Source organism: Theropithecus gelada, chromosome 20 (genome assembly GCF_003255815.1).
Source record: "Theropithecus gelada isolate Dixy chromosome 20, Tgel_1.0, whole genome shotgun sequence".
NCBI lineage: Eukaryota > Metazoa > Chordata > Mammalia > Primates > Cercopithecidae > Theropithecus > Theropithecus gelada.
Window position 1 is genome coordinate 50,498,619 of NC_037688.1, and position 10,500 is coordinate 50,509,118.

The window sequence follows — 10,500 nt, forward strand, 5'->3', positions numbered from 1 at the left end:
CGCCCACCCCCGCCCACGCGCCCAACAAGCTGAGCAGACACAGGCCCGTCACATCCAAAAACTTTATTGGACACAGCTCCGCGCAGGGCCACAGCCCGGCGGTGAGGGCGGCTCCATCCAGGAAGTCTCAGCAACAGGAACCCACAAGGCGACACTCTAGCTAAGGTTATAGATAGCTGGGAGACGAGGGCCGCTCCGCAGACGCGGGAACAGGCCAGATCTTTATAAATAAACATCCAGTAAAGAGAAATGACAACTCTAAATCATCCGCATACACAGAGCACTCTAGGGGGTGGGGCGCTGGGGGCCTGGAGGGGCGATGAGTGGGCCCAGATGTCCACGGCATGGGGCGGGCAGGGGCAAGGCCAGGAAAACAGACGATGGGCACTAGGACACTGCGCATGTACAAGACCAACTACTAGGGGCGGCGGCCCGGTGCGTATGTGTCAGGCTGTTCGTTCTGGAATGAGGAGGGGTGGTCTTTACATAATATTCTGTGGCTGGTGGGCTCGGAGAGGGTCTACTTTGTGGAGAGGATGAGGGCGACGATGAGACCGTAGAGGCCAAGCACCTCGGCAAAGATGAGAATCAGGATCATGCCCACGAATAGTCGGGGCTGCTGGGCAGTGCCCCGCACGCCAGCGTCCCCCACGATGCCGATGGCAAAGCCGGCTGCCAGGCCGCTCAGGCCCACGCTCAGGCCGGCGCCCAGCTGGAGGAAGCTCCTGGAGGCAAGAAGAGAGGACTGACATCAGCAGCCTGCTGACCAGGGGGAGACAGAGGGAGACAGAGGTCTGGGTCACCACCCACGGGGAAACCGCTCCCCTCCCTGCGGCCCTGCAGTCCTCCAGCCCTATGGGGCCTGACCCCAGCGCTCACCTGTAGAGGCTGATGTCGTCATTCAGGGAGTTGGCGATGAGGACTGCCACCACCAGGCCGTAGATGGCGATGATGCCAGCCATGACCACTGGGATGATGGACTTCATGATCAGCTCTGGCCGCATGACAGACATGGCCGCAATGCCGGTGCCGCTCTTGGCTGTGCCATAGGCAGCGCCCAGGGCTGTGGGAGGAAGGTGGGGTGAGCCCACAGCAGTACGCAGGCCAGCTGGGGCTAGTACCCCAAGGTGTAGCTTTGGCACAGCTGTAAGGGCCACCCCAAGTTATCACATGCAGAGGGGGAGCTCAAGCAGGCACCCAGCCCAGGGCAAGAGGACCCAGGAGGAACAGCCACAGGCAGGCAAAAGGAATCCAGGATGGCCACTCCTTCCTTCCTCTACATGAGGCCCCCACCCTCAGAGTCCAGTTCTTCCTCCAGCAGCAGCCCTTGTGGCAGCGTTGCCCATCTGGGGCTCCTGGCTCTGCGGTGAAACCACCTGTCACGCCAGGGGCCTCAGTGCAGCCTCAGCAGCCCACATGTGGGGTCAGGATCAGTTGACCCTTAGGGCTACTGCCCAGGACAACACGCTGAAAAGTCACCAAAGGTCTTGGGGATGGCAAAGCCATTGCTGCAGGGTGTGACCTGAGGGTCAGAAGTAGCTGACCTGGCCACTCTTGTCACCCAGGCCAGAGCTCCCTTGACTCACTGCCCAGCCCAAGCTCCCCAACGCTCCCAGCCCCAAATATTCCCCCAGGAGGGTCAAACGTTCTGCCAGAAAGGGCAGCTCTGAGCACCCTCAGTCACACAGCAGGCCTGGACCCTCGACAGATTGGAGAATCTTCTCTAAATAACCAGACAGGAGACAGGGTGAGCCAAGAAGAGGATGGGGGCAGAGACGACTACAGGAATCATCACCAGTCCAACCACGAGGCCTCGACTGACCTCGCAGAGGGGTCTCCCCTGCACGCGGGGGGCTCTCAGCACACAAGAGCCTGGCCAAAGGGCCCAAGCCTCCCACTGCAACAGTGCTGGTGGGTCGGGCTCCAGGGTGGCGCCTGTCTCCTCCAGAGCTGTCCCTCCTTCCTCTCCCAAAAGAATGTTGCCTTTCTTTTCAGTTCCCCTCTCCTGGGCCCTATTCTCAAAGTGGAGAATTCTGTGGACACAGCAGAGTCACGGGGGCTCATTTGTCTTTCTGACTTCTACCAGCTGCCCTCCAGGGCCACCACAGGGGCCTACTGAGCTGCTTGAGTGGACTGCACTGGCAACTCCCTGCCCCCTCTCTGCCCATGACACTCATGCCATGGTCTTTTAGGAGAGATCAATAACCAGCCTGACTTGACCAGGCGCAGTGGTTCACGCCTGTAATCCCAGCACTTTAGGAGGCCAAGGTGAGCAGATCACCTGAGGTCAGGAGTTCAAGATTTGCCTGGGTAACATGGTGAAACCCCGTCTCTACTAAAAATACAAAAATTAGCCAGAGGAGTAGAGCACACCTGTCATCCCAGTTACTCGGGAGGCTGAGGCAGGAGAATCGCTTGAATCTGGGAGTGGAGGTTGCAGTGAGCCGAGATCACACCACTGCCCTCCAGCCCGGGCGCAGACTCCGTCTCAAACGAGTGAATCTCTGACACACACACACACACACACACACACCCCAAACAAAAAAAACTAACAACAGCCTGACCTGCAGAAGACTACATAGAACAGAAGTGGAAGGGACCAGGACTACCCCCACCATTTTTCTTCATATTTTATTGATATATTTGGGCCACAAAAGTTGCCTATCCTGTGCTCCAGCACTGAGCAGAAGTGAGGACACAGGCACGGTGACCTCCAGGCACAGAGAAATGCTCCAGAAGAGCGGAAAATGGGATGCTGGGGAAGGGCTTCATAGACAAGTGTCCCAAGTTGGCGGGGAGAGAGGAGTCACAGGAAAACAAGGCAGTAATACAGGGTCTCTGGACAGCACCAGCGGAGACACCAAGACGATGGTGCTGGGTATCCAGGGAGTGACTGGCGGGAGGGAGGAGGCTGGGACCTGGGCCAGGGAGCCACACTGCCTCCTCCACGCCACCTTGGAAGTGCCCAGACATGCCACGCCAACACCCAGTGCACCTGAAGACTGGGGCCAGGGCCTGTCCCAACGCCTGACCTCAACTCCTGGTTACAGTGCATTTTTTCCCTGGCGAGCATACAGACCAATTACAGTGCATTTTAGGGGCTCCCGCTGCAGGCCCAGGACCACATCTGACTGCATCATGTATGCACAAGAGACTAGAGCACGGCAGACATGTGGGCAGGAGACTGAATACAGGCAACTCAGCAAGCCAGGTAGTGGACCCTGTGAGGCCAGTGTCCACCAGAGGCAGGAAGCGAGCCAGACCCTTCCCTACAGAGGGCAGCAGGAAGAGTCATGTGGCTGGCAGTGGGAGGAGGCACCAAGAGGAGCACAGGGAAGAAAGAGATAGCCACCAAAAGCACTGTGCTGTGAGCACCCTGGACTCCAGTCCGGAGGCCAAGTCTGACCAGACTGCAGAAGGCAGACCTGTGAGAAGCACCAGGCTCAGCGTCCACAGAAAGAGTGGGGGGCTAGAAAACAGTTCCAGAAACACAGGCACAAAATAAAGGAAGCCTACCAGCAGAGAGTAAGTCATAGGAAATAGAGAAAAGGAGCAAATGACAATTTCTTGGGGGACACAATGAAGAAAATCAACAGGACATTTGTCATGATGGAAAAAAAAGAAAAGCTGGGATGGGGGCCTGCAAGAGGCCTGTGGACCTCATTCGATTTAAGACCAATCCGTCAGTGCCAGGCAGGCCAAGGGCCACGAGCTGGGGACAGAGTTGGAGGCTGGCGTGGTGGCAACAGCAGATGCCACTGGAAGGCAGGGGGCTTGTTTAGGTCAGCACAGCAGGTGAAGCCAGGTCCTGGAGAAAAGCATGTTTAGAAGGCAGAAATGAAGTCAGAAGTTGGACCAGTCATGGTGGCTCATGCCTATAATCCCAGCACTTTGGGAGGCAGAGGCGGTGGATCATTTGAGGCAACAAGGAGTTTGAGACCAGCCTGAGCCACATGGTGAGACCCTGTCTCTAAAAAAAATTAGCTGGGCATGGTGGTCTGTGCCTGTAGTCCCAGTTATTCAGGAGGCTGAGGCAGGAGGATTGCTTGAGCCTGGGAAGTTGAGGCTGTAGTGAGCCGAGATCACACCACTGCACTGCAGCCTGGGAAACAGAGAAAGACCCTGTCTTGAGGGGGAGAAAAAAAAAAAAAAAACCATGTGATTGAATTGGCCAAGTGAAGTCAGATGTCAGCTCCTGGAAAGCCACAGTAAGCCACGTTTATCCTGAAGAGCCAGGGATAATCAGGCTGTCCGAAGGCCTGTGTAGGTCTTGATGGAGAGGGAGGCAAGGAGGTGGGTTCAGAAAAAGGGCTCGGTGGACAAACTCAGGGCTTCAAGAGCAAGCAGCAACAGCTAGAATTTAAGTTCCACATGGGCGGGGATCCCATATTGTTCACTGCTATCCTCCAAGTACCTGGCACATAGTAAGCACTCAATTAAGATTGGTTGGATGAATGAATGACAGCCACAAGCAGTATCCCACAGGTGGCCAGGCAAAATGGACTCTCTGGAGGCATTCTGGGGGCAAAGAACAGAGGAGGCTCTGGGGAAAGGCTCAGAAGCCTGTTGCGAAAAGCCTTGAGTGTGTGGAAAGAGTAGGCGGTGCCTAGAAGGAAGTATAAGTCTAGACCACTACTTCCACCACAAATGACCTCTTACTTGCACATGATGGGAAGGGCAGCGTTCACTCGCGAATGGCAGACAGGCCCAGGCAGAGGGAGGCCCCCAAGAAGCAGAGAGCCCCAAGCCCCCACCCCGCAGGTGTTTACAGTCAGCACAGACTGTTTGGAGTTCAAACCCTCCACATACCTGCACTAGGAGCCTCCCCAGGCCACCAGGCAGGGTGGGGCAGGGCAGGGTCATCAAAGCTAAAACCAGACCTAACCACGGAGGCGGAGACCAGACCGGGCCAGGCCAGTCCACGGGGGCTGAGACTGGGTCAGAACTTAACTCGTGGGACCCACATTCCTGGGCCTAGCCCTAGACCAAGTGCCATTCTCCCAAGGAGACCAACTGTCACTAAATTGGACGCCCAGGACCTGTCAACGCCCAATTTCAAAAGCAGGGTGCCATCAAGAACCCTAGAAGGCCCCTTCTCCAAGCCCAGGGAAGCCCCTCCCAACTTCAGGCCCCACGGAAGGAAAACAAGGTCATTCATTCATCCCTCCATTCATTAGGACCAGAACTGGAAGCCTCAGTCCAGAAGGCAACCACTCGATCCTGTAAACTCAGACATCCATGCCACCCTCTCACCCACCTCAGAGCATAGACCCTCTGCAAGCTAAACAGCCCCGCCAGCGCCGACACTGTCTCCCAGCTCCCTCCACTTCCACACACTCCCACCCCTGGGTCTCCGCGGGCTCTCCGAACCAAGCCCTCAGCCCAGCTTTCCCAAACAGCCCACACAGCGACACGGGTATTGGGCAACCGTAACCAGCTCCAACCGGAAGCACCTGCCTGTGCGTGAGACCCACCTGACCCCGGGGGCCGGCCGCCACAAGGGCGAGGGCTGTGGACCTCCCATGGGGGACATGGGCTCCCCACCGGCCGGAAAGCTCCAGGCACCCTTCTCCGGGGCGCTCCTGGGCCCGACCCGCGCCGCCGCCCGCGCACTGGGGCCTTCGAGGTGTGATGTCACCTGCCCGCAGAATCGGCCCGTGCGCCGCCCCCCTCGCGCTCCCACCCTAGCCTCCCTCTCGCCGCTCCCGGGGCTAAGATGGCAGCGGCGCCGCCGCCCCACCCCCGCACCCTCACGACCCGGCTGGCAGGGCCGCCGGCCTGGACCCCCGGCTGCTCCTCGCAGCCCTCGGGGCGCCGACCCCCGCCCGCTGCCACGCGAGGCCCGGGCGCCCCCGACCGCTCCGCATTACGTCAGAGTGACGTCACACACCGAACCCCGGAGAGCTGCGGGAATCAGCAACGCGCGCGCCCCCGCCCCAGGGTCCCTCCCGCCGCGGCGCTCACCGCTGAAGACCATGGCGGCCGAGGCGCCCATGACGGCGAAAAACGAAGCATACTCAGGGCCGCTCTTGGACTCGGACATATCTGCAGGTGGGGAGAGGGCGAGCTCTGCGGGCCGAGGCGGTGGCGAAGGCGGGGGCGAGGACGGGCCGGGAGCTAAAGCCAGGAGGCGGGCGGCGGCGAAGGCGATCCGGCCCGTCAGCCGCTGCGCTCTAAATACCAGCACCGCAGAACAAAATGGCGGCCGCGGCCGCGTCACATGACCTGGGCCCCGCCCCTGCGGGCGGTACCACTTCGTACCCTGGGGGAGACGCGGCCGGGACGCCCGGGCGGCCCGTTGACCTCCGCCGGGCTGTGCCTCCAGCCCAGCGACCCGGTCCCGGCGCCCGGCCACGCCCCACCTCGGCCTCCGCGGGTGTTGCCGGGCGCCGCCGGCCTTTGGATCCCCGTAGCGTTGGACCGGTCTCGCATCGGGGCGGGGCGGTTTTGTACTCATTAGCATATGGGGCGGGGCCTCTCTGTGCCCCGCCTCCTCTGCGGCTGCACGACGTCTGCAGGTGTTCGGTTCCCAGCGACGCTTTTCTTTGCAGCCCTGGCGTGAAGCCGCAGGCCGTGGTGTCGCGGCCTTGCCCCCAAGGCGGTGCCTGACTCCTCCGGGCGCTGGTCTTCCAGGATCTCCCTACCAATCCTGGGCGAGCTAAGGGTCCCAGCAGATGTGCGGGGTGCGGGCCTCCTCTGCCGCAGCGTCGGGAAAAATCCCCAGCCCACACCTGTGAAGTCCCAGCCCGTGGCTGCAGCCCTTCTGTGTCCCCAGGTCACCTCCATCCACCCTGTCCCCAGTCTCCTCCAGACCCAGACCCACTGCCTCTGACCCAGCGGTTGGTGACTTCACCTCTCGCTTCGGAGAAAAAGGACCCCCTCCCCGGACCTGTCTCTGCCCTTGCATCAGGGACCCAAACATTAGTGGGGTGTGTCTCTGCCCCTCAAGATGTAGGCATGACTGGTGGAAGCCCTGTCGGAACTGCGACCTCTTGAGGCCCCCCGGGCTCTGCACATTCTGGCGTCTCGGTCCTCCCACCTGTCCTTGCAGCCACCCACGCACGCAAAGCCTACACCTTCAGGGCCATCTTTCTGGAGCAGTTGGAGCGGTTCCCGCAGCAGTGAAAGCAGCCCAGCCAGGGCTGGTGCTGCCCTACTGATCCTGTGTGGCAGTCCCTGGCACCCCCTCTGCCTGATCTCCACTTCCCCTTTCAGGGGCCCTGGGCAGCTGCCACCAGGCCTGGGTGTCCTTTGAGCTCTAAGGCCTCATCCTGGGTTAGAGCTCTCCCTGAGTAGCCTGGATGTCAGCTCATCACCTTCTCCATGTAGGCAATGGGGTCATGGCCCCTGACCTGGCCCTCCTGCTGGACTCAGCCCCACCTTCCCCAGCAGGAGCCTCCCTTGAGCCCCTTCCCCAGGCTAACCTGGACCTGGACTCTTGGAACTTGCAGCCCGTGAAAGTCCCCAAGTCTGTCCTGGTTCAAAGGAGAGGAGGCCACAGATATGGCCAGAGGCCCTTTTTGCTCCTCCTCTTTCTTGCCCGACCCTTGTTTCTGAGAAGAGGAATCTTCACTCTGTCTCCACCTCCTCACCTGCCCTTCCCTCCCCGGCTCCTTGCCCTTGCCAAGGTCACCGGTGACCGCCATTTCTCTAAGCAGAAGGACATGTCAGGCTTTTCAAGTGGACCTCTGTGGTGCGTGGCCTGCCACCCTCTCCACCCAGAGCTGCCCCTGGCTCTGCCCTTCCCTTGCTTGATCCCATCCTTGCCCTGGCTTTGTCCCCCATCTTATGCCATCCTGTCCCTCACCTGCACCATTCCAGCCCTGACCACCCTCTGAGTGAGAGCAACACCAGTGCCTGCCCCCATGACTCCAAGCCCTCCAGGAAAGCCCAGGCCAGGAAGGCTGCTGCCTGGGGCCGAATTCAGACCAAGGAAAGGTGGTGCAGAGCAGCCCACCGTGGCGAAACAGCACAGTCCAAGCTCAGGGGTGGGCTGCGCGCGGTGGCTGCCGCCTGTAATCCCAGCACTTTGGGAGGCCAAGCCAGGAGGATCACTTGATCCCAGGAGTTTAAGACCAGCCTGGGCAACAAAGTGAGAACTCGTCTCAAACAAAACAGTGTAGCGTGGGCAAAGTGCACCTAACTCCGCTATGGCTGAAACACCAGGACTGTGCACATGGGGACGTGGAGAGACTTCCCTCCGCAGGAGCAGGGAGTGGGTCAGCTGTGCTCAGTGGCCTCTTACCCATTCATTTTCTGCCTAGGTTCTGGTGTGAGAGGTCATACCGGGTCTCCAGTGTGGCTCCTGACACCTCAAGCTGGTGTGTCTGAAGCTGAGCTCGCCCCCACCCCTCCACCACCAGCTTCCACTGGGTTATTTCCATTCCTGCAGAAGGCATGCCCATCCCCCCTGCAGCCTGATGTCACGCCACTACTCCCTCCCCACTCTCTCTTACTCAGGATCCCGGGATCCTGCCTCCCCAGCTTGTGTCCCCGCCCCTGCCCCTGCCCCTGCCCCTGCCGCTGCCTGGCCTAGGTCTTCTCATCGCCTACCCCCAATCAACCCAGTCTTCACCTTAAAGCCACAGGATCTTTCCAATGGGCACTTTCCATCCTGGAATCCTTCAGCCCCTCAGGGGCCCTCTCTGGTCCCTTCCCACTTCTCATCACCAGCCCCCCAACGTGTGTGCATCACCTGTGTCTGCACCAACTCTCTTCCTCACTCCCTGCTTAAGAAATGTGCCACAGCTGGCCAGGTGCCTGTAATCCCAACATTTTGGGAGGCCAAGACAGGTGGATCACAAGGTCAGGAGACAGAGACCTCCTGGCTAACACGGTGAAACCCTGTCTCCACTAAAAATACAAAAAATTAGGCTGGGCGCGGTGGCTCATACCTGTAATCCCAGCACTTTGGGAGGCCGAGGCGGGCTGATCACTAGGTCAGGAGATCGTAGACCATCCTGGTGAACACGGTGAAACCCCATCTCTACTAAAAACACAAAAAAATTAGCCGGGCATGGTGGCGGGCGCCTGTAGTCCCAGCTACTACTGGGACTGAGACTGAGGCAGGAGAACGGCGTGAACCTGGGAGGTGGAGCTTGCAGTGAGCGGACATTGTGCCACTGCACTCCAGCCTGGGCGACAGAGCCAGACTCCGTCTCAAAAAAACCCAAAAATTTAGCTGGGCGTGGTGGCATGCACCTGTAATCCCTGCTACTCCGGAGACTGAGGCAGGAGAATCGCTTGAACCCAGGAGGCAGAGGTTGCAGTGAGCCGAGATCGCGTCACTGCATTCCAGCCTGGGTGACAGAGCAAGACTCTGTCTCAAAAAAAAAAGAAATAAAAATAAAAATGGGCCTCAGTATTTAGAACACCACCTCCTCCAGGACGCCCTCCTTTCCTTCCCCTCCTTCTTCCCCCTCAGGCACCTCCTTCACGCCTCTCTGGATGCTCCCCTCACACTCTGATTTTTTCTTTTTTTTTTTTGAGACAACATCTTGCTCTATTGGCAGGCTGGAGTGCAGTGGCATGATCTCGGCTCAGTGCAACCTCTGCCTCCCAGATTCAAGCATTCTCCTGCCTCACGCTCCCGAGTAGCTGGGACTACAGGTGCACGCCAGCATGCCCGGCTAAATTTTGTATTTTTAGTAGAGACGGAGTTTCACCATGTTGGCCAGAATGGTCTCAATCCCTTGACCTCGTGATCTGCCTGCCTCGGCCTCCCAAAATGCTGGGATGACAGGCGTGAGTCACCATGCCCGGCCGGTGATTTTTTTTTTTCACTCACTGCCTCCCCACTGAGGGTCGCTGTGTCCCTTTTTCTGTGTCCTTGACCTCGTAGGGTGCCGGACACATACAGGTGGTATTTCCTGAGCACCAGGGTGGGCCAGGCCCTGTCTGGGCACCATCACCCCTCACTCTCACCGTGACCCTCATTTCCTGGTCAGGGAAACAAGCCTCAGAAGGTTAAGAGCATTGCCAGGCATCCAGGTAGCAGCTGCCGAGGGAACCTGAAACTGGAGCTCCAGGGCCTGCCTCTGTGGTGGGCTCCGCAGCTGACTGATGACCAGTGACAGGGCCAGGAAGGACCCAGATCTCCTTCCCCTTGGTCTCCCAGCACCAGGCGGAACCCCAGGGTGGAGTGGCCTCTGGGGTGGGGATGGCCAGGGACACACATCTCTCTCCCCCCTCACAGCTACTTCCCTCTTGGCGTGAAACCACAGGTCACGAGCCCCTGGCCTGTCACTGCTACAGCAACGGGGATTTCCAGGAACTGGGGGAGGGACTTTGAGAAACTCAGTTCAGAGACCCCAACAGGAACAGTAGAGAGATGCAGGGTGGGCTCCTGCAGGAGGGACCAGCGGCATTTTGCAGACACCCCAGCAAGGGTAGGGGAGGATGGGGATAAAGAGACGAGGAATAAAGTCTCATGAGTGACTGGGGAGATGAACTTCTCCCGAGAAAGCCATCACAAAGGGCTGGGGGGCAGCCTCATCTGCA

At 59.2% G+C, this 10,500-nt stretch overlaps 1 protein-coding gene across 2 annotated transcripts; it reads right to left on the reverse strand.

Annotated features, from left to right (window-relative positions):
- Positions 1 to 48: 48 nt before the first annotated feature.
- ATP6V0C (ATPase H+ transporting V0 subunit c) lies at positions 49 to 6,413 on the reverse strand. 2 transcript variants are annotated; one of them, XM_025369894.1, is made up of 4 exons: positions 6,369 to 6,413; positions 5,965 to 6,067; positions 880 to 1,063; positions 49 to 725 (listed from the first exon to the last, which is right to left on the reverse strand). In XM_025369894.1, exons 2-4 carry the CDS (start codon positions 6,041 to 6,043, stop codon positions 521 to 523), a joined length of 468 nt encoding a protein of 155 aa, XP_025225679.1. In that variant the 5' UTR covers positions 6,044 to 6,067; positions 6,369 to 6,413; the 3' UTR covers positions 49 to 520. The 2 variants fall into 2 exon arrangements, with proteins under 2 accessions (XP_025225679.1, XP_025225678.1); XM_025369893.1 differs by lacking the exon at positions 6,369 to 6,413 and having other exon boundaries at positions 5,965 to 6,353.
- Positions 6,414 to 10,500: the final 4,087 nt, after the last annotated feature.

Excerpts from the sequence above, each read along its gene's own strand:
- ATP6V0C (XM_025369894.1), bottom strand. The coding sequence starts at position 6,043 with ATGTCCGAGTCCAAGAGCGGCCCTGAGTATGCTTCGTTTTTCGCCGTC. Across the intron at positions 1,064-5,964 it reads GGCCGCCATGGTCTTCAGCG|CCCTGGGCGCTGCCTATGGC; the intron begins GTGAGCGCCGCG and ends TTCCTCCCACAG. Across the intron at positions 726-879 it reads GACGACATCAGCCTCTACAG|GAGCTTCCTCCAGCTGGGCG; the intron begins GTGAGCGCTGGG and ends TCTTGCCTCCAG.